The sequence below is a fragment of the Podarcis raffonei genome, chromosome 18 (assembly GCF_027172205.1).
Source record: "Podarcis raffonei isolate rPodRaf1 chromosome 18, rPodRaf1.pri, whole genome shotgun sequence".
Taxonomy (NCBI): Eukaryota; Metazoa; Chordata; class Lepidosauria; order Squamata; family Lacertidae; genus Podarcis; species Podarcis raffonei.
Window position 1 is genome coordinate 12,391,556 of NC_070619.1, and position 23,017 is coordinate 12,414,572.

The following is a 23,017-nucleotide window of genomic DNA, read 5'->3' on the forward strand; positions in this document are numbered from 1 at the left end:
GGCCACAGAGCTATGAAAAGGGTAGAGGGGTCTCAGAGCTAGAATAGGGGGCAGAGGAGCCACAGAGCTATGAAAAGGGGTAGAGGGGTCTCAGAGGTAGGAAAGGGGCAGAGGGGCCACAGAGCTCTACCCTTTTCCTACTCCTGAGACCCCTCTACCCTTTCCTACCTCTATCCTCCCTTACAACCCTTTCCCTATCCAGAACCCCTCACTATTTCCTCTACGTGCGTGTGTCCCTCTTCCCTTTTCCTATCTCCTTCTCCCTTCCGTCTCCGCCTCTCTTCCCGCTCCCTCCCCCCCCCTACTGCTCCTCTTTGCCCGGGCCGCTCTAGCCCTCTCCCTCTCTCTCTTCCCTTTCCCCGCTCCTTCCGGCTTCCCCCCCTCCCTCGCATCCGGTCTTATTTTTGTGTTTTGGTCCGTCCCCTTTCCCTTCCGGCCGCCTCCCTGCTCCCTCTCCAGAAAGGTTCCGGCTGCTTTCCTTTCCCCGCCTACCCTTAGGACGTTTCGCGACGTGCTGCTGCGTGGTGACGCAAGCGCGCGGCCTGGCTCCGGAGCGTGCGCGCGGCCGCGGGGCTGTGGGGAGGCGGAGGCGCGCCAACATGGCGGCGGGGGGCGGCGGCGGCCGGGGGAGCAGCAGCAGCGGCAGCGGCGGCGGGCCCAGGATGGGGGGCAGGATGGGGGGAGCGGCGCCCCCCGCCTCGGAGAAGCTCCCCGTCCACGTAAGTCCGGGGGGAGGGGGCCACCCCCCAACACAGAGGAGTGGGGCCTTTAACGCCCCCCCACAAAAAGACATCCCCCAATATGGGGTGGGGTCTCCCTCTTGGGGGTCCCCCCTTCCTGCAGGGGGGGCTGAATAGGCACAGAGACCCCCCACCCCACCCTCTGCCCTCCTGCAAGGGAAAAGGCACCCCCCCAGAGGAGTGGGGCCTTTAACACCCCCCCAAAAAGACACCCCCAATATGGGGTGGGTCTCCCTCTTGGGGGTCCCCCCTTCCTGCAAGGGGGGCTGGATAGGCACAGAGACAGCCCACCCTCTGCCCCCCTGCAGCTCTTGCTAGGAAAACGCCCCCCCCAAAAAAAAAGGAAAGGAAAAAGGGAAGGTTTCCTGAGCTCTCCTCCTTTGCAAGGGGGGGGGGGGAATAAGGATGAGTTTTTTGCACTCTCTTCTCCATGCAGGGAGAAGTTTGCAAATAGGTTTGGACAACCGGCACGTAGCTTGGGGTTTTTAGTTTTTGTTTTAATCAGGCAATTTTGGGATTTTAGGTTAATATACCCCATTGAGTATATTATTATTAACAGCTGCATGTCTTAAATGACCCCATCCAATTGAGTATATTAGATTATTTTTGTTATTATGCTCAATAATAGCTGCATGCATTAGACCACCCCACCCCCATTGAGTTTCTTCTTCTTCCTGGATGCATGCATTAGATGAGCCCCCCAGCCACCCCCATTGAGTATATTATTATTATTAATAGCTGCATGCCTTAGGCGACCCCATCCAACTGAGTATATTATGATTGTTATCATTATTGTTATTGCTATGATCAATAATAGCTGCATGCATTAGACCAACCCCATTGCAGACTTCCTTGCAAAAGCCTCTTTGCTTTCTTCCCCTCCATTTCCTTTGCATTAGTATATTGTTGTAAACACCCCCAGCCTAATACTCCCCCCGCCTGTTTATTCTTTCCACATAATAATAATAATAAAGTTGCATGCATTAGATGACCCCCACCCTGATTGCAGGCTTCCTTGCAAAAAGCCCCTTTGCTTCCCCCCCCAAACAACCCCCCTTCCATTTCCTTGGCATTATATTGCTGTATGGAAACACCACCACCCTAAACTTCCCCCTCTCCAGTTTTTCGTTTCCACCCCCTAATAATAATAATAATTGTTATTGCCGCCCATCTGGCTGGGTTGCCGTAGCCTCTCTGGGCGGCTTTGAGCAAATTACAAAACATTAAAACTTCAGTAAAACATCAGACATTGAAAGCTTCCCTAATGCAGTCCTTTTTCGTTAGGTAAATGTGTGAGTGTGCTTATCTAACAGAGGTAGAATCACAGAATGGTAAATTTGCAAGGGACCCCTGAGGGTCATCCAGCCCAACCCCCTGCAACGCAGGAAACTTTTGCCGAACTCAGGGCTCAAACCCACAACCCTGAAATTGAGAGTCTCTTGTGAAGCCTTCGCACTCGCCTCTCGCTTTCTCCTTGCTTCCCAACACTCTCCTTTTGCTTTGCATTATGGATAATGCAACCCTCCTTTTTTTGCCGCCCCCCAAGTTCCTTTACATTGGTTTGCATCCAATGTTCTACTCGAGGGAGGACCCCCCCCCCAAAATTAATGGAACCAAGCAAGTTATGCCCATTAATTTCAACGGTGCGACTCATGAGTATTAAGTCGTTTCGGATGCAACCCAAATTATGTATATACCCGCATTAAAGGACACTCATTCGCGAAGCTGCTTTCAATACCACTTGGAAATTCAGCTTTCAAGTAGTTAAAAAAAGGGGGGGCACCTTTAATTAGATATGGCTAAATGTTGCGTCCATGCATGCATAGAATTATTTCAATTCATTCCCGTAGGGAGAATTCGGTGTTTGAAACAGCTGATGGGGACATATTGTGGTTGTTGCTGTTAAACATATACAGCAAATCTATAATTTATGTGGGGAGTTGCGTTCTGGGGGGGTCGGACCCCAAGCCGAAACTGCATATAGTCAGGACGCATTGGGGTTCAAGAGTGGCTGGGATTGCCAAAGGTGGCTGTTGCTTTTATTCTGATTATGTATTTTGTGGTTTCCTAGCCTGATTTTATTCTGTGATCCTCCCCGAGACCTGTGGGTATAATAATAATAATAATAATAATAATAATAATAATAATAATATCACCTCCCCTCCCCCGGAAACCTCCCCATTTCCCACCCCACCTTTTATCTATTTTGTAGTTTTGCATTTTTTAAATTGCGCATATAGCTGAATCATGCACAAGTTGAACGTGCGTCAATTGCGGGATTTAGCGTTTAAAACGTTAGGTTCCCCCCATTAGTCTTTCTGTTTTACTTTTTCCGTATCGCAAACCCCCTCTGAAGGCCTGGCCCCACTTTCCTGGGAGTAAGCCCCACTGATCTCAGTAGGACCTGCCGCAGAGTAGGCGCGGCTGCTGCCGAGCCGCAAGAACGCTGATCCGGGTAAATACAGTCGCCAGAGAAGCGATCCCGGACCGTAAAGAATAAGAGATTTTCAGCTTAATGCGCATAGATATATTTCCTCCCCCCCCCACCTCAAAATGCAGATGTAGCTGCAGAGAGCGGACCGATTTATCTGCCAGCTTCTTGCACGTTTGATCTGGGTTACTTCCAGACCGATCCTGCGAGCACTTACTCAGCAGTCTGCAGCCGCCATAGAGGGGGGCTGGCTTGGCGAGGATTTGGGGGTGAGGATATGCAGCCTCGTAAGAGGGGGTCTGGGGGGGGGGCAAGAGGCAGCTTTGGTTTGGGGCTCCACCCGGAAGGGGGAGCCGAAGCCTAGCAGGCAGAAGGGGCTGCATTTTGGGGTCTCCGAACACATGAAAGGGGGCAGCCACCCCACAGCCCTGTTTGAAAGCAGAGGCTGTTCTTTCCCCGAATCCCTGCAGGGCCTGCAAGACAGAGCTGTTCCACCAGGCCTTTGGCCAGTCTGACCCCCTCTTTCTGTAATCCTCTAGCCCAATGGTTGCCATTAAATTGATTCTGAATTGATTTGAGAATGTATTTCAATTACCGTATTTTTTGCTCTATAAGACTCTCTTTTCCCCTCCTAAAAAGTAAGGGGAGATGTGTGTGCGTCTCATGGAGCGAATGCAGGCTGCGCAGCTATCCCAGAAGCCAGAACAGCAAGAGGGATTGCTGCTTTCGCTGCACAGCGATCCCTCTTGCTGTTCTGGCTTCTGAGATTCAGAATATTATTTTTTCTTGTTTTCCTCCTCCAAAAACTAGGTGCATATTATGGTCCGGTGCGTCTTATAGAGCGGAAAATACGGAAAATTGATTGTGATTTTATGTAAACTGTGTTATTTTTACTGTGGTTAGCCGCTCTGAGCCCGGCTTCGGCTGGGGAGGGCGGGATATAAATGAAATTTTAGTATTAGTATTATTATTTGGGCATGGGTACCGGGAGACGCCGTTGGCGGCTGAACTCGCACCCGGAGCCTCTGAGCCACAGCGACCCACAGAGCCCGGTTCCTTGCCACGGGTGGGGCTGGCTGTCAGCGGGGCAGCCGCCTCTCCCCTCCCGGGCCCACGGAGGTCAGGGCCCCTCGATGCCTTCCCCTAAAATAATTCTCCCGCAGGTGGAAGATGCCCTCTCTTACCTGGATCAGGTGAAGATCCGCTTTGGCAGCGACCCGGCCACCTACAACGGATTCCTGGAGATCATGAAAGAATTCAAGAGCCAGAGGTAACGGGTTCAGAGGGGGTCGGGGCCCCTCTCCCCATCTTTACGCAGCCCCCCAACCCATAAAGTGCAGCGGATTTTATTTTTCCAGTGTTACCTTGGAACATTTTCTTTTCTTTTATATTTAATTTTTTCTTTTTTACCAGCAACCAAACACAGTGAAACCCCCCCCAAGCAGCTGATACATAATCAATAATAACATATTCAGAAATCTGGCGTTGGATTTTTAAACTGGAGGGTGGAAACAAGGGGAACGGGAATCGCACCCGAGTCGGGGGTCCCATGCCTCTTCGTTGCCCATCGAACACCCCCCAAAATCTCCCACCCTCATATTGGCTCCTGCCTTGTTCCGTTAGTCCGTAAGGCTCGATTTAAATCATTATTTTCTTTACAGAAAGACTCATTCTTGCTGGCATCGTCTTAATATTTACAGATGAAGTTTTCATTTTTGGGATAATCGATTTTCAGAGTCGTTTTACAGCTCTTATCAAAGAGCTTTGGTTGTACTATTAGAAATTCATAGACAGATAATTATGAAATTACGGGGAGGCTTAATAAATTAACTCAGTGTTTTTTCCCCCCCAAAAAATGTTTAGGGGTGCTCTCATTTTCCTACTCATATTGAAATACTGCCCCTCAGTGAGGCCAAACTTAGATTCACAGAATATTTAGGGGAATGCGTCCCCCCCCCCAGGAAAAAACCCACTGAGTTAACTGTGTACATTTGGACAACTTTTCTGCTGTACTTTATTGGAAGGAGAAAAACAATCATTTCCTTAATAGCAATTTGTTTACCTAAAACAATGACGTTATAGCGTATGTATCCATGTTTGCTAACTGATGTGGCTAAACAATTAAAAAAGACAAACATGAAAAACTTAAAACAAATCCTTATTTCCTGACAAATAGCCTTTGGACTGTAATGTAACTTGAACAGAAAACCTTCAGAAATGTTTTTCCTCCCAAAGCTTTTTATTTTAAAAATCTGATTTAAATGAGGGGGGGAAATTGTTTGTTTGTTTTTAATTTTTAAATCATTGATTTTTTTTTATCCCCCCTTCTCCTAATCACCCCCTTGTCTTCAGCATCGACACCCCCGGCGTCATCCGCCGTGTCTCGCAGCTGTTCCACGAGCACCCTGACCTCATCATCGGCTTCAACGCCTTCCTGCCTCTGGGCTACCGGATCGAGATCCCCAAGAACGGGAAGCTGAGCATCCAGGCGCCTCTGGCCGGCCAGGTTAGACCAGGAAGCAGGCTTGGGGTCTTTTTTCCCACTCGTTCCTACAGGGAGATTTATTCCTACCCACCCCCTTTAAAAAAAATCTTTTTTATTCAGTTTTACACTACACATTTAAATTCAAGCAGTAGACTTAATCGTCAGCGTTCCCTGAGTTTTTAGACATCCCTCTGACCTTCCATGGTTTCATCATCATAAATAACTTTTATTTATATCCCGCCAAAGTCGGGCTCATGAGAGCCAGTGTGGTGTAGTGGTTAAGAGCAGTAGTCTCGTAATCTGGGGAACCGGGTTCGCGTCTCCGCTCCTCCGCATGCAGCTGCTGGGTGACCTTGGGCCAGTCACACTTCTCTGAAGTCTCTCAGCCCCACTCACCTCACAGAGTGTTTGTTGTGGGGGAGGAAGGGAAGCAAGCAAGCAAGCAATAGACTTTATTTGCGTAGCCGACAGGCCATAGCATCAAAGGACAAACACCGACAAAAATACATTACAAATATAGTTACCATAAAATCTTATGACCTATTAAAACCCTAGGTAGAAACTGGATTATCATTCATCCATGCCCCTCTGTCCCATGGGCGGCGGCCTTTTCTCTGGTAGATTGTTCCAGTTCGGTTAAGTAAATAGACCAGCCAAATTGAAGGATTATAAATATAAATATAACCTCGGAGGGATGGTCAGGACAGGGAGAAAGATAATAATAACCAGATGCAGATAAATTAATAATCTCAGTACTTAAAACTTGGCAGAGGTAATAAAATAATAATAATAAAACATAATGATAATAATAATAAGATCCTAGGCGAGGAATCCAGGTGACGACACTGATGGGAAAGGAGAATGTGAGCCGCTTTGAGACTCCGTAGGGTAGTGATAAAGCGGGATAGCAAATCCAAACTTTTCTTCTTTTAACATCAGACACATAACATTCGTATTAAATCAAACAATAATTAAATTCACTCCTAAAAACAGGTCCAAATCAAATACAAGGGACCTTGGGGTCGTCTAGTCCAGCCCCACCCCCCGCAACACGGGAGCAAGGTGACGAGGACCACCCAGGCGGAAGGGCAGCCGCCTTCACACATGCACACACACCCATGTTCAGCTGCTGCTGACACCCAGCTCCCCCTCTCCCTCTCTCCGCCTAGGTGTCCCTGGACCCCGTCCAAAGCCCCCTCTCGGGCTCCGGCCTCATCCTGCACTACTGCCAGGAGAACGCCCACAACCACGGCGACTGCCCGGAGGACTTCTGTCACCAGCAGCCCCAGCAGCAGCAGCAGCAACAACAGCCCTGCAAGGACGACTGCCGGCTGCAGGTGCCTCTGGAGTCGGACTCGGTGGAGTTCAACAACGCCATCAGCTACGTCAATAAGATCAAGACCCGCTTTCTGGACCACCCCGAGATCTACCGGTCTTTCCTGGAGATCCTTCACACGTACCAGGTGAAAGGTCTCCTCTCTCCCCACGACGTTCCGGGGTCAGGAAACAAGAAACCCCCAAAATATAACCCTGCTTGGTGCGCGTGGTGTGGTCTGTGGGCTGCCTCGCCCGACCTGGATATAAGCTGCCACCATTTTAGTTTAGTTTAGTTTAGTGTTTAGTTTTTAGTTTAGTTGTGTTTAGTTTAGTTTTTAGTTTAGCTTAGTGTTTAGTTTTTAGTTTAGTTTAGTTTTTAGTTTAGTTTAGTTTAGTGTTTAGTTTTTAGTTTAGTTTAGTTTAGTTTAGTGTTTAGTTTTTAGTTTAGTTTAGTTTTTAGTTTAGTTTAGTTTAGTTGTTCATTTCCACAGCAAACATTACGTACCAAAAGGGAAACGAAAGATAAACTAATCTTACATTAGATATTCTTAGGCTTAAGATAGCTATTACAATATACATAATTAAACGGTCAAAAAAATCTAGGATAAACGTGTACTGTATAAAAGAAGTGAAAGGAGATAAAAGAAAGAAGAGGGGGAAAAGAGGGATAAAGAAAAATGCACGACGACAAAACCGAAAAATGAATAAAACTTAAAACTACCTATCAAACGAAAAGCAATGTTTAGTTAATTCAAACCAGTACCAGGGTATTCTGTTCATGAAGCCCCCGTCCCTCGACTTTGAGCCCTTTCTCCCTCCCTCTCTCGCTTCTCAGAAAGAACAGCTGAGCACCAAAGGCCGCCCCTTCCGGGGCATGTCGGAGGAGGAGGTCTTCACCGAAGTGGCCAACCTCTTCCGGGGCCAAGAGGACCTGCTCTCTGAATTCGGACAGTTCCTCCCTGAGGCAAAGAGGTCTCTGGTACGTGGCAGGAGGGGGGGCACCGGCGGCCGGGAAACCCCTCTGAGAACACGGGGAGATGCTGTCGGGGACAGAGCCTGGGACCCCTCCCTGCAAAGGAGTGGGGAGGGTGTCCCCCTGCTGCCGCCCCTCGTCCCTCTCTCCTTCCTCCTTCGCCTGCTCGCTGAGGCTCCTCCTTCTTTCTCCGCAGTTCACGGGGAACGGGCCCTGCGACGCCAACAACATCTCCAAACTTGAGCATGAGAAGCACGTGGAGCACAGTAAGAAACGTTCCAGGCCCCTGTTGCTGCGATCCGTGCCCGGCCCGGCCAAGGTATCCGACCCGGACGCGGAGGCGGGGGGGCTGGAGGGGTGGGGAGACAGAGAGGCTCAGGTGGGCCGTAGGGGGTTCCACGCCTTGTTTCCAGGGGAGCCCGGCGGGTTTGGGGGGCGTCCGCTCAGGGTGGGCTCCTGAGGAGCACAGAGCCCCGCTTGTGAAACACGGCAGCGTGCTCGCACGAGCCCACACATGTGTGCATGTTTTCTTCCACCCGCCCCCCCCGGCAGAAGAAGATGAAGCTTCGGGGGACGAAGGACCTCTCAGTGGCCGCGGTGGGCAAGTACGGCAGCCTGCAGGAGTTCTCCTTCTTCGACAAGGTCAGTCGTCCGCCCCGGAGGCCGGGTGTGTGCGAAATTTTAGATTTAGAATTCTGTGGAAATGATTTCCCGTTTGGTTGTGTAATTTTTTGATGTGGTTTATTTATTGTTTATGACTTTCGTAATTATGTACATCTTGCCACGCTGTGAGCCGCCTTGAGCGTTGCTTTTTTAACTGTGGAAAGGAGGCATACAAATTTAAAATTTGATGATGAAAAGGCGTGGGGGAGGGCACAGCGGAGGGCCTCTGAACCTCCAACCTGCACGACCCTGCCGAAGGAGGGGGGCAGACAGGCCTTTCCTCCCTGAGACCCCAGAACAGTCAGTCAGGGCTGGGGAGGCCTTTCGCAGCCCTGCCTGGAGCAAAGCAGAGCAGCCATTTGCCAGGGATGTTGCTGTTGTGGACCCTGCATGGCTGGGGACAGGCCTAGGGGTCCTTCTGGGCTCTGCAAGCAGGTGCTCTAACCACTGAGCTGCCCAGCCCCAAGGTGCCCCCCTCCCATCCCCGGCTGGTTCTTCCGCTCAGGTGCGGCGAGTCCTGAAGAGCCAGGAGGTGTACGAGAACTTCCTTCGGTGCATCGCCCTCTTCAACCAGGAGCTGGTCTCGGGCTCCGAGCTTCTCCAGCTGGTCACCCCCTTTCTGGGGTAAGTGGGGGCTGCGTTGAGTTGGGGGGCTGCGGGAGGGTCCTCCATCTCCCTTGGGGAAAAGGCAGGCAGGGGCTAATCCCGGCAGCCAGGCAGAAGCGGACAGCTTCCTCTTGGTTGACTTGGCAAGGAGGGAGGGAGAACACTGTCCCCTCCCAAATTTTCAGGAGAAAACTTTCCCCCTCCCAAATTTCCCAGAAAACACTTTGCCTCTCTCAAATTTTCCAGTTTCCTTGTCGTTTGTGTTTACGCATAGCTTTTCCCATGGGAAAGCGATGTCTCAAAGCAAATTTACACAGAGCCTAAGGCTTGCCGATCAGAAGGTCGGCGGTTCAAATCCCCGCAATGACGGGGTGAGCTCCCGTTGCTCGGTCCCTGCTTCTGCCAACCTAGCAGTTCGAAAGCACGTCAAAGTGCAAGTAGATAAATAGGTACCACTCCAGCGGGAAGGTAAACGGCGTTTCTGTGCGCTGCTCTGGTTCGCCAGAAGCGGCTTAGTCCTGCTGGCCACATGACCCGGAAGCTGTACGCCGGCTCCCTCGGCCAGTAAAGCGAGATGAGCGCCGCAGCCCCAGAGTCAGCCACGACTGGACCTGATGGTCAGGGGTCCCTTTACCTTTACCTTACCCCAATATATTTACGTTAAGAGAGCATAAAACCCCCGGCATGTGGAAGAAAGCCAAAGTAGATGGGAATAGCCAGAACCGAACCTTCAGGGGCAAGTTGGGCGTCTTATAAAAAGGCTCCATTTCTCAACAGAGTCACTGCCTGCCCTCTCTGGTTTCTCGCCGAAAACGTCAGCTCAGCTGCACATAAAACACCCCAGATTTTTGTTCTCCCTTATCCCCCATGCACCCTTTTGACAAGTAACAATTCTGCCCCTCGGTTAAGAAACCTTGCGTTCATTCCCGTCCATCCGCTCGTGAGTAAGATATCGCAGAGCCCGCAGGCAAAACGTCATCAGTTTGGTGCCCGTTGGCTGCGCCAGCCCCGAGTTTTCAGATTCGAATCCCCACCGCAGCTCCAAGGGGTCCCATCACTCACAGCCCACCTCTCCTCCCGCAGGAAATTCCCGGAGCTCTTTGCTCAGTTCAAGTCCTTCCTGGGCGTGAAGGAGCTGTCCTTCGCCTCCCCCATGTCGGACCGCTCGGGGGACGGCGTCTGCCGTGAGATCGACTACGCCTCCTGCAAGCGCATCGGCTCCAGCTACCGGGCGCTGCCCAAGACCTATCAGCAGCCCAAGTGCAGCGGCAGGACGGCCATCTGCAAAGAGGTAGGCCGGGGGCGATCGGCAGAAGGAAGGCGGCAGCGGCGGGGCGTCCCGGCGACTCCCCTGGACTGAGGGCGCCCCCTCTCGCCCCCGCAGGTGCTGAACGACACCTGGGTCTCCTTCCCCTCCTGGTCCGAGGACTCCACCTTCGTCAGCTCCAAGAAGACCCCCTACGAGGAGCAGCTGCACCGCTGCGAGGACGAACGCTTTGAGGTGGGTGCCCCCGGTGACGTGGGCAGGCTCGGGGCTCCTGCTTGGGGGGCAGAGGGCCCCAGGTCCTTCCTCAAGGCTGGCTCAGTCCCTGGGGGGTGTCAGGCTTCGGGGAAACTGCTTCCACTTTGGCCGTGCATAACCCTTCAAAGCCCTAAACAGCCTCGGCCCAGTAGACCTGAAGGAGCGTCTCCACCCGGACACCGGGGTCCATCTCTGAAGGTCTTCTGGCGGTTCCCTCCCTGTGAGAAGTGAGGTTACAGAGAACCAGGCAGAGGGCCTTCTCGGTGGTGGCGCCCACCATGCGCAACGCCCTCCCACCAGATGTCAAGGCAATAAACAACTATCTGACTTTTAGAAGACATCTGAAGGCAGCCCTGTTTAGAGAAGCTTTTAATGTTTGGTGTTTTATTCTGTTTTTAGTGTTCTGTTGGGAGCTGCCCAGAGTGGCTGGGGAAACCCAGCCAGATGGGCGGGGTATAAATATTATTATTATTACCACCACCAAAGCAATTATTGCCCCTTGCCATTTTAAGGGTGTTTAATGATCACAGCAAAAGAACAACGCAGCCATTCTGGGAGTGAAGGCGCTCTCAGTTAAGCTTCCCTCCTTCTTCCTCCAGAGTCAGGCAACATTCCTTCCCTCTTTGAGCATGCAATATTCTTGCTGCTGCCGCCAAATACGTAAACAAACCAACTCTTTCGGTATATCCGTTTCCATAATCCCTAAAATTCTGGTTCTAAACGCAGCATAAGGGGTCTCTATAGTATAGTGTATTTTAAAATGGGATTTCAGAGTTTTTGTGGGTTTTTGAATGTTTTATGTAGTTTTTCTGTAGCTTTTCAATTTCATTGTTCTGCATGGGACAATGACAATAAAGATATCGTATATCGTATATCATAAAAAGAAAATATCCGGGTCATGGGGAGGGGGTGTTTGACGCCACCTTGAAACACCTTTTTTTATCTCATTATCCTGGGGCGTCTGGGTCCGCCACGAGGGCAGGAAGCCGCCAAGTTTGTGTTTCTCCCCGGCGCTCCTGGCGGGGGCAGCCCCCGTATCTCACGTTGCCCGCTCTTCCCCCGCCCAGCTGGACGTGGTCCTGGAGACGAACCTGGCCACGATCCGGGTGCTGGAGAGCGTGCAGAAGAAGCTGAGCCGCATGTCGCTGGAGGACCAGGAGAAGTTCCGCCTGGACGACTGCCTGGGGGGCACCTCCGAGGTCATCCAGAGGCGCGCCATCTACCGCATCTACGGCGACAAAGCGCCCGAGATCATCGAGAGCCTCAAGAAGAACCCGCTCTCGGCCGTCCCCATCGTCCTCAAGAGGTGAGCCATTCCAAAATCGACAGAAGAAATAAGTCAATAGATCATATTTTTTAAAAAGAGTGGGAATGTTTCAGCAATTGCTTAAGGAAACAAGGTTCCACCTCTAAGGTTTGGTTGTGTCTAGAAAAACTCTATAAATAGGGTTATGTCATTTCCACATACCATAATGAGAAAATATTAAATACAGGGGGATTTTTTAGTAAGGTGAAACGAACCGTTACAAGGTAGATGTTAGTCTACCACATCACAATAAATGAAGATAGAGATTCAATCCGTACGTAAAGGTATATATGAGAAAGGCCACAAAAGGACTGAATCATATTGACTTGCGTCTAACAGACGATGCAGATTTGATTTTGTTACTGTCTTTGTTTTGTCTTTTTCTTTGGTCGTCTTCTGTTACCTTTTTCTTTTTGCGTATGTTGAGATGAAAGAGTCTGATGTTATTTGATCTATATAGAAGTTATCAATGTACGTATTTGTCATTTATGTATTTATTTGTATACAGTGGTACCTTGGGTTAAGTACTTAATTCGTTCCGGAGATCCGTTCTTAACCTGAAACTGTTCTTAACCTGAGGTATTACTTTAGCTAGTGGGTTCTCCCGCTGCCGCAGCACGATTTCTGTTCTCATCCTGAAGCAAAGTTCTTAACCCGAGGTACTATTTCTGGGTTAGCGGAGCCTGTAACCTGATGCGTCTGTAACCTGAAGTTATGTAACCTGAGGTACCCCTGTACAAGGTAGATGGAAGTCCACCACATCACAATAAAGAAAGGATAAGAGATTAAATTTATATGTAAAGGTATATATGAAAAAGGCCACAGAAGGACTGAATCATATTGACTTGCATCTAACAGATGACGCAGATTGAATATTTTTGATTTGATTTTGTTACTGTCTTTTTCTTTTGTCCTCTGTTACCTTTTTCTTTTTGCCTATGTTGAGATGAAAGATTATTTTGAAGTCTGATGTTATTTGATCTATATAGAAGTTATCAATGTACGTATTTGTCAATTATGTATTTTATATTTAAAAACCGGGGGGAAAGGGAGGGTGGTGCCCAGGTTGGGCTTCCGCCCGCATCTTCCCGCAGTCTCACCTTCGCCTCCTCTCCCCCCTCCGTCTGTCCCGCAGGCTGAAGGCGAAGGAGGAGGAGTGGCGGGAGGCCCAGCAGGGCTTCAACAAGATCTGGCGGGAGCAGTACGAGAAGGCCTACCTGAAGTCCCTCGACCACCAAGCCGTCAACTTCAAGCAGAACGACACCAAGGCCCTGCGCTCCAAGAGCCTCCTCAACGAGATCGAGAGCGTCTACGACGAGGTGGGTGCGGGGGCCTCTCAGGGCCACATTCCCCCCTTGCATGGGAAGCTTCAGGGGTCGGCAGCGGAGGCGCCTGCCGGAATCTCCGGTGGCGGGCAGTTCCACAGGACTAGAGGCACAGTTCCTCGTCGTCAGACGGGGCGATCTCAGCAACCGAGCTGGGCTGGGAGAGCTCGGGTGCCCCCTGATTCGCTCAGGGCTTTGCAAACAGATGGAGAGGAGCTTGGCCGTGCCTTGGTCGTAGGGGGGGCAGCCATTGCAGCCAGACTGGGGACGGGGAGCGGCTGCCAAGACCATATAACACCGGTCCTAAAAGACCTACGTTGGCTCCCAGGACGTTTCCGAGCACAATTCAAAGGGTTGGTGCTAACCTTGAAAGCCCTCAATGGCCTCGGCCCAGTAGACGTGAAGGAGCTGTCCATGGAGGCGCAGGTCAATTCTGTGTCCGGGGTGGCTGTCTGCCAGCTCCATCTGGTATGCAGGATGAGACCCTCCCTGCCCACGGACTGTCTGGCCAGAGTGGTGCATGCTCTGGTTATCTCCCGCTTGGACTCCTGCCATGTGCTCTCCTTGGGGCTACCTTTGAAGGTGACGCGGAAACTGCAACTAATGCAGAATGCGGCAGCCAGACTGGGGAATGGGAGTGGAGACCACTTAACACCGGTCCTGAAAGACCTACATTGGCTCCCAGGACGTTTCCAAGCACAATTCAAAGTGTTGGTACTATCCTAAATGGCCTCGGTCCAGTAGATCTGAAGGAAAGTCTCCACCCCCATCGTCCAGCCCGGACACTGAGGTCCATCTCCGAGGGCCTTCTGGCATTTCCCTCCCTGTGAGAAGTGAGGTTACAGGGAAGCAGGCAGAGGGCCTTCTCGGTGGTGGCACCCGCCCTGTGGAAAGCCCTCCCATCAGATGTCAAGGAGATAAACAACCATCTGACTTTTAGAAAACGTCTGAAGGCAGCCCTGTTTAGGGAAGCTTTTAATGTTTGATCTTTTACTGTGTTTTTAATATTCTGTTGGGAGCTGGGGAAACCCATCCCGATGGACGGGGTATAAATAATAAAATGATTGTTGTAATCATTCCCTTAAATTGGTCCTTTCTTCGGTGTTTCTAAGCAAAGGTTCATCCCCTTACGATACAGGAAACCGTGCTTTCCATTGTATTTTAAAATGGGGCTTCAGAGTTGTTAGGGGTTTCTGAACGTTTTATGTAGATTTTCAATGTCATTGTTCTGTGTGGGACAAGGACAATAAAGATATTGTATATCGTTGTCGTTAAGTCCGTCTCTCTCTCGAACCTCCAGCACCAGGAGCAGCACTCTGAGGGACGGGGCGCCCTGAACGAGCCGCACCTCATCTTCGTCTACGAGGACCAGCAGATCTTGGAGGACGCGGCCGCCCTGGTGGGCTACTACGTCAAGCGCCAGCCCACCATCCAAAAGGAGGACCAAGCCACCATCTGGCAGATCGTCCACCGCTTCGTCCCTGACCTCTTCTTCTCCCAACCCCCCGGCCACGACCCCCCGCCCCCCGCCCCGGAAGAGGCGCCTGAGGCCGGCAAGGCCAGCCCCAAGCGGCCCCCTGCCCCTGCCCCTCCGCCGGACGCCCGCGACTTGCGCAAAAGGGCTCCCCCGGCAGAGGACAAGCCGCTGCCCCCTTCCGCCACCGCCCCGGAGGCAGCCCACGAGCTGCGGAAAAGGACGCCCCCCGCCGACGAGAAGCCCCCCGCCCCGGAGGGGCACGAGCTGCGCAAGAGGAACCCCCCTGCGCTCGCCAGGGAGAAGGGCGGCGGCGGCTCGGAGGGTGCGGCGACGGCCTCTCCCCCCACCCCGGCAGCCCCTTCCCCGGCCCGGCCGCGCCGCTCTCTGGACAACGTCTACGCGCTGTTTTTCGCCAACAACAACTGGTACTTCTTCTTGCGGCTGCACCAGACGCTCTGCTCTCGGCTGCTCAAGATCTACCGGCAGGCGCAGAAGCAGCTCCTGGAGTTCCGGGCGGAGAAGGAAAGGGAGAAACTGCTCTGCGACGGCCGCAAGGAGAGGGCCAACGACCCGGCCATGGAGCTGCGCCTCAAGCAGCCCAGTAAGCAGGGAAGCGGGGAAGGAGGGCGGCGTTGGGCCAGGGACCGGGGAGAGGGTGGGCTCTCAGATTCCGGCACCCAGCGAGGCCAGGGAGGGGGCAAGGGGGTCGCAGAGGATTTGGGAAGTGGCCTCGCCGCTCGGCCCTCCTAGCTAGAGGCGGGCGGTAATTGCGATGGTCCGAAACTGGTATGGCACTCGCTCCTGTCGCACTGGCGGCAGCTGGAGAGCTGCGACGTGTCGCCAGCTATGATAATAATGATAAAATTGTTTAGCTGTGTCCGCCCCTTCGTGACCCCCTGGACCAGAGCACGCCAGGCCCTCCTGTCTTCCACTGCCTCCCGCAGTTTGGTCAAACTCATGCTGGTAGCTTCGAGAACACTGTCCCACCATCTCGTCCTCTGTCGTCCCCTTCTCCTTGCGCCCTCCATCTTTCCCAGCATCAGGGTCTTTTCCAGGGTGTCTTCTCTTCTCCTGAGGTGGCCAAAGTCTTGGAGCCTCAGCTTCAGGATCTGTCCTTCCAGTGAGCGCTCAGGGCTGATTTCCTTCCGAATGGAGAGGTTGGATCTTCTTGCAGTCCATGGGACTCTCAAGAGTCTCCTCCAGCACCAGAATTCAAAAGCATCCATTCTTCGGGGATCAGCCTTGTCATGATAAGATAGCCTAATGATAAGATAGGGTAGCTCCTTCTGTTCCTATTTATTCATGAGGACTAGAACCTTAGCTTGCCTTTAAGGGAAGAGCTGTCCCCGAGCAGTCAAGTGTGCGCAGAAGGTGCCCGTTTCAATCTCCAGACACGGCTGGCAGTACACCCCTAAGTCTGAAACCCCAGAGAGCTTCTGCCAGCCAGTGTGGGCAACCCTGGACTTGACAGACCGCTGATCTAATCCGATCTGAGGCAGTCTTTTCCTGCTGCTCGATGGCCACACTGCCTCCCCCACCCTCTGGTCTTCAGCAATCGCAGAATCCTAGAGTTGTAGATTCGGACGGGACCCCCAACGATCATCTATCCCAACCCTGCAGAGACGCAGAATTCCTGACGGGAGGCTGGGGAATAGGAGCCCCGGTGTGCCGAGATGCTGGGTGTCCCATCTCGGCACCCCACAGAGGGGTTTTGTGTCTCGTGTGTGTGCGTTCTTGCCAGGCGAAGTGGAGCTGGAGGAGTACTACCCGGCCTTCCTGGACCTGGTGCGAAACCTGCTGGACGGCAACATCGACCCCACCCAGTACGAGGACACCCTGCGGGAAATGTTCACCATCCACGCCTACGTCGGCTTCACCATGGACAAACTGGTGCAGAACATCGTCCGGCAGGTACCGGCCGCCTCCCGGGGGTGGTAGGGGGCGCTGGTGTTCAGGGGGAGGCCCTGCCCCAAGGGGGTGCTGGACAGGAGTTGTGGGGGACAGAGGCCGGCCGCAGCTGGGCCCCCTGCCCTGCTCCACACAGAGGAAGGATATACCCGAGTGTTTGGGGGGGGGCTCTGCCACTCTGCCTAGGACTTTCGAGTTGCAGAATTGCAGCGTACAATTTTTCTGGCAAAGGGTCTTTAAGGAGAGGACAGAAACCGCTGGGTTAAAAGCTGACCGGAAGCCCAGAGGTAGCGTTGATTTACGATGGGGGCGGAAGGTTCGCAGGCTAGGAAGGACTGGCTCACAGATTTATGGACAGCTGGTGGCCAGGAAGTGGAAGGGGCAAGCAGAAGAATTGTATAAAGAGGTGTGGTATATATAGCTATTGTTGTCGTTTAGTGGTGTCCGCCTCTTTGTGACCCCATGGACCAGAGCCTGCCAGGCCCTCCTGTCTTCCACTGCCTCCCGCAGTTTGGTTATATAGCTATTAATGATCTATTAACGTGCCATTAAGGTAAGGTGGGAAGACAGGAGTGCCTGGCGTGCTCTGGTCCATGGGGTCACGAAGAGTCGGACACAAAGACTAAGGTGGGGAACATGCAGGAGAAAAGATTCTGAGGAGATCTGGAAGGTGTTTGAAGAATTTGCACTAATAATAATAATAGCTGTTAATGGTTACTGATTGCATTACCTGGGCATCCTGGCCGTTCTTTTGTGATGGTAAATACTTTAATTCCTGAGTCCAGGTCGCAGCCTCACCCTATTCATACACAAATGCGCCCTTAAGACAAGACAATGGGGAGGCTTCTCCATTTGCAGAGGAATATTTGAGTTCATTGGGAGAGTCCAAAATTCAGTGGTTCTCCACCTGTGGGTCCCCAGATGTTGTCGGACTACAACTCCCATCATCCCTGAGCTCTGGCCTGGCTAGCTGGGGGTGGTGGGAGTTGTAGTCCAACAACATCTGGGGACCCACAGCTGGAGAAAGGCTGCTCCAAATGGCTCCAGGATTGCTCCCCTGAATTATTCCAGGCACATGGTTCATACCTTTAGATATGTGTGTGTTTAAGAGGTTTTATTCTGTATTTGAGACCTTAAAATTCTGACCCCGTCCCCCTGGCTCCAGCTGCACCACCTGGTGAGCGACGACGTCTGCCTGAAGGTGGTGGAGCTCTACCTGGGCGAGCGGAAGCGAGGGGCGGCCGGCGGCAACCTGTCCTCCCAGTGCGTCCGGGCGGCCAAGGAGACCAGCTACCAGTGGAAGGCAGAGCGGTGCATGGCGGACGAGAATTGCTTCAAGGTGCGGCACCCTCTGCGGCTCGGCTTGCCCGGAAGCGGGGGGACGTCAGCCACACCAGTGGGGCGGGGAGAGACCCCTCGGGAGGACAGAGCGCATGTGTGTCAACACCTGCCTCCCCTCCCCACAGGTGATGTTCCTTCAGCGGAAGGACCAAGTGATCATGACCATCGAGCTGCTGGATACGGAGGAGACCCAGACAGAAGACCCCCTGGAAGTCCAGGTGATTCCCGGCCTCTCTATCACGTGAGATCCCCCCCTGATGGGAGTGTGGACCCCCGGCCGGTTTCGCCTGTCTTCGGGCGTCGCGTCCCAGTGGGTGGGCCGCAAACCGCAGCCAGCCTCCCTTGCGCTTCTGCTGGGAAGACCGAAAGCAACAAGGACGACAATTTTATTATTTATACCCCACCCATCTGGCTGGGTTGGCCCCGGTTTAGCTTGGCAGCTGCAACCCCCGGTTTATCGTGGCAGCCGCAACCCCTGGTTTAGTGGTGCAGCTGCAACCCCCGGTTTAGCATGGCAGCTGTAACCCCTGGTTTAGCGTTGCAGCTGCAAACTCTGGTTTTGCATTCCAGCCGCAAGCCCCGCTTTAGCATGGCAGTTGCAATCCCTGGTTTAGCATTGCAGACTCAATCCTGGGTTTAGCGTTGCAATCTCTACCCCCGGTTTAGCGATGCAGCCCCAAACCTTGGTGTAGTGTTGCAGTTTCGATCCCCGGTTTAACATTGCAGCTTCAGTCTCTTGTTTAGCAGACTCAGTCCCCGGTTTAGCGTGGCAGCCGCAATCCCTGGTTTAGTGGTGCAACTGCAACCCCACATTTAGCATGGTAGTTGCATTCCCTGGTTTAGCATTGCAGACTCAATCCTGGGTTTAGCGTTGCAATTTCAATCCCTGGTTTAACACAGCAGCTTCATTCTCTCGTTTAGCAAACTCAGTCCCCGGTTTAGAACTGCGGCCCCAATCCTTGGTTTAGTGTTGCAATTTCAATCCCCGGGTTAACACCGCAGCCGCAAACCCCGGTTTAGCTTGGCAGCTGCACTGGGACGGCAATTTGCTGCTCCCCAGCCAACCTGTGCTTTGTCTGTGCCTTCCTGCTCCCAGTTCACGTGGGGTGGGCTAGTGCGGACCAAACCACAAACCCTGGTTTGACCCCAGGGTGTCTAGCTCGTGCCCCAAACCTCTGAGTGTTCTTCCCCCCTTTGCTTCCTGCATTTTCCTCTCCCCTCCAGCACTTGGCGAACTATGTTGAACAGTACGTGGGAGTCGAAGGGACCCCCAGCGGCCAGAACGAAGGCTTCCTTCTGAAACCCGTCTTCCTGCAGAGGTGAGGGACCCTCCGGCACTCGAGGGGGGCGGGTCCCTCTCCCGCCTCCAGAGCAGGGATTTGGGGTGGGCAAAGGTGGCATCCCTCTCTCCCTCCTGCCTCTCTCCTGCCCCCCAGGAACTTGAAGCAGTTCCGGCGCTGGCAGTGCGCCCAGGTGCAGGCCGCCCGAGACAAGGCCCGGGGCTCCTGGAAGCAGCTGGTCGGGGTGGAGAGCGCCTGCAACGTGGACTGCAAGTTCAAGCTCAACACGCACCGAATGCTCTTCGTCATGAACGCCGAGGATTACATGTACCGGCGGGGGGCCCTGGGCCGTGCCAGGCAGGTGGGTCTCAAGGGGGGGGCTATTTTCATTTACCTTTAAGGCGGTACAGTCTCAACTGGGGACGGGGCCTTTTCAGTACTGGCCCCAACGCTCTGTCCCAAGAGACCAGGGCCCTGCGGGACTTGACATCTTTCCGCAGGGCCAGCAAGACAGAGCTGTTCCACCTGGCCTTTGGTTTGGACTCAGTCTGACCCTTATGTTTCCCTCTCCTTATGGTTTTTATCTATGGGCTACTGTTAAAAAAGTAATAATAAGGGACGCGGGTGGCGCTGTGGGTTAAACTACAGAGCCTAGGGCTTGCCGATCAGAAGGTTGGCGGTTCGAATCCCTGCGACGGGGTGAGCTCCCGTTGCTCGGTCCCTGCTCCTGCCAACCTAGCAGTTCGAAAGCACGCCAAGGTGCAAGTAGATCAATAGGTACTGCTCCGGCGGGAAGGTAAACGGCGTTTCTGTGCGCTGCTCTGGTTCGCCAGAAGCGGCTTAGTCCTGCTGGCCACATGACCCGGAAGCTGTACGCCGGCTCCCTCGGCCAGTAAAGTGAGATGAGCGCCGCAACCCCAGAGTCGGCCACGACTGGACCTAATGGTCGGAGGTCCCTTTACCTTTACCTTACTGTTAAAATGAGGCTGCGTTTTAAATTTTAACTCGTATTTTAAATTGGTTCCCCCCCCCATTATGTTTTTACTGGTGTTAGCTGCCCTGAGCCCAGCTCTGGCCAGGGAGGGTGGGGTATAAATAAAAAATTATTATTATTATTATTATTATTTACCTTGGTTCCCGAATGGCTTGGCTCCCGAACAAATCGGCTCCCAAACGCTGAAAACCAGGAAGGAAGCGTTCCGGTTTAAGAACGCTTTTCGGAAGCCGAACGTCCGACGCGGCTTCCGGTTGGGTGCAGCCAATCGGAAGCCGCTCCTAAGTTGTCGAACCATTTTGGAAGCCGAACGGACTCCTGGAAATGATTACGTTTGACAACCAAGGCTGTATTAAATTTACATGCAACTCTTTTATTAATATCCTTTAAGTTTATATACCTCCCTATACCTGGAAGTCTCAGGGCAGTTCACAGAAAAGATTGCAGCCTATATAACAGGCCAGCAAAGTTTTTCAGCAGGGGGCCGGTCCACTGTCCCTCAGACCTTGTGGGGGGCCGGACTTGTGGAAAATGTTCAAAAACCAGAACACTTCTGGGTTTTTGGCCTTCGGGAACCAAGTTACCACTGTAAATACCCGGGGAGAGCATCTCACGGGCAGGGAGCCACCGCAGAAAAGGCCCTGTTCTGGTCCTTTCACAGAAGAGACGCATGGAGAAGGACCTCAGGTGGGTGAGCTCAGGTCCAGCTCCCCGGCTGGAGGGGGCCAATTTCCGCCGGTGACCCTCCCCTCCCTCCCTCTCTTTTTGGGCAGGCGCAGCCGTCGGTCTTGCTGCGCTACCACCGGCGCTTTGAGGCCTGGCACCTGGGCTGGCTGAGCCGGCACGCCGGGCGCGAGGCCTCGGAGCTGGTCCAGGACTGGCTGATGGGCGACGACGACGAGGACCTGCTGCCCTGCAAGACCACCTGCGAGACGGTCAGCGTCCATGGCGTCCCCGTCAACCGCTACCGCGTCCAGTACAGCCGCCAGCCGGCCTCCCCCTGAACCCCTTTTCTCCCTCCTTCCCTCTGGCCGGGGGGGGGGGAACGGTGGGTGTCCTGTAGCCAGCCCACCCCTGGTATTTATCCAACCAGCGGTCTTTTTTGCGGGGGGCAAAGTGTCATTTTCTCCGTTTGGTTTCTGACTTTGGGGGGTGGGGGGTGGCTTGTTTGGGGCGCCCTCTCCGTGTGGCACGGGACGGACTTGGGGGGGGTCTTCCCAGAGCTCTCCAGGCCTCGGACTGCTTTGTTTTGGCCTGGGAGGGGGGGCAAGGATGTGAACAGCAAGGAGGGACCCAGGAGACTGTTTCGGATGCCCTCCCTACGTGGCACGGGGGGGTGCGGGGGTTTGGCAATGCCCAGAGCTCTCCAGGCCCCAGATGGGGACCCAGGAGATAAAGCTCAGAGCCCCCACCACCACCGCCAGGCCTTTCTCCCGACCCCCCCACCCCAACTCCATCAGTCACTGTGCGGTGAACACTTCCTATCGCCCAAACGCGAGGCCTTGTGAGAAGCAAGGGGGGCTTTCCTTTCTAAGCCCCCCCTTCCCGCCCCATGGACTGCGTGGCCTTTTTGGTGCAAAGAATAAAAGCTGTCCTCTTGTGTGCGGTTGGGGAGGGCAGGTGGCCCAGCCCACCTGGAGGGGGGGGCGTCTCCTGCCGTGGGCACTTTGTGGACCATGCTGGCTGTGGGTTTTTTTGGGGGGGGATCAAGGGGCTTCTCCTCCTCCCCTGCCACCTCCAAGACGCTCCAGGGGTTTATTTCTTGGGGTCCCAAAGTGGGGGGAGGCCATTGCCCCGAGTGATTTCTTTGGGGGGGGCTTGGTTTCTCTGTTTCCTTTGCGAGATAATCTTGGGGGGGGACTCTGTTGTCCTTTTATTTCTCTCTCTCTGCGCCCCCCCTCCAAATTTGGCCACGGAAGACACACTTTTGTGTGTGGTTTGGGGGGGTCTGCTCCTCCCCTCCTCTCTCTCCCTCCAATCACTGCCAAGGAATGGAAGACCCCTCCCCAAGGAAATTGATTGGTTCAAACCTCCCCGCCAAAAAATATCAGACCCCTCTCCACCCTCCTTGGACTCCAGGAAGGCTCCCCCCCCATCCCCATATCTCTGCCCCCCCATACCTGCTATTCTCCCAAGCGGAAGGAGGGGGGACCGACTGTGCCAAAATCTCTCTTAACGAAACGATGACTTAAATGGTAGCTTTGTGGCTTAACGTGTCGTTTTTCTTTCTTTTTTTAATTGGGGGGCCATTGTGAGGTTTGGAGGGGGGGGAGAAACCCTCCTCTACCCAACCCCCCCCCACTCTTCCTACTGGCCATATTTTTTCATCCCATTGTTTTTAAAAATAAATAAATCCAATTTAATTTATAATCTGGGCAGGCAAAGCGTCCATCTCTCCAAAGGGGGGGGGGCGTCAGCAAGGCAATGGGGGGGGCGCTTCCGGAAGCCGGGAAAGATCTGTCCGTAGCAGAGAACACGAGAGACAATGCTTCTGGGTTTCCCGCCCCCCCTAAATTTCCATTTTTATTTCGTCTCCGAAGGATCTCTCTTCTCTTCTTCCTCTATCCAACCCCCCCCCGCACCCCCCCGGCTTCCTTCCGCCTTTGTATTTGCTTTTGCCAACTCTTTGAATGTAGTTTTTAAAAGAAA

The 23,017-nt window shown here is 53.2% G+C and overlaps 1 protein-coding gene across 2 annotated transcripts; it reads left to right on the forward strand.

The window, feature by feature from the left end:
- The first annotated feature begins 584 nt into the window (after positions 1 to 584).
- On the forward strand, positions 585 to 22,035 carry SIN3B (SIN3 transcription regulator family member B). Of its 2 annotated transcripts, XM_053372362.1 has the most exons (19): positions 585 to 719; positions 4,335 to 4,441; positions 5,524 to 5,677; positions 6,826 to 7,119; positions 7,809 to 7,952; positions 8,143 to 8,265; positions 8,499 to 8,588; positions 9,115 to 9,233; positions 10,299 to 10,506; positions 10,600 to 10,716; positions 11,805 to 12,043; positions 13,179 to 13,362; positions 14,669 to 15,446; positions 16,587 to 16,756; positions 17,919 to 18,092; positions 18,220 to 18,312; positions 19,319 to 19,413; positions 19,531 to 19,735; positions 21,142 to 22,034. In XM_053372362.1, exons 1-19 carry the CDS (start codon positions 600 to 602, stop codon positions 21,370 to 21,372), a joined length of 3,645 nt encoding a protein of 1,214 aa, XP_053228337.1. In that variant the 5' UTR covers positions 585 to 599; the 3' UTR covers positions 21,373 to 22,034. The 2 variants fall into 2 exon arrangements, with proteins under 2 accessions (XP_053228337.1, XP_053228338.1); XM_053372363.1 differs by lacking the exons at positions 585 to 719; positions 4,335 to 4,441; positions 5,524 to 5,677; positions 6,826 to 7,119 and having other exon boundaries at positions 7,849 to 7,952; positions 8,143 to 8,212; positions 21,142 to 22,035.
- The last annotated feature ends 982 nt before the right edge of the window (positions 22,036 to 23,017 follow it).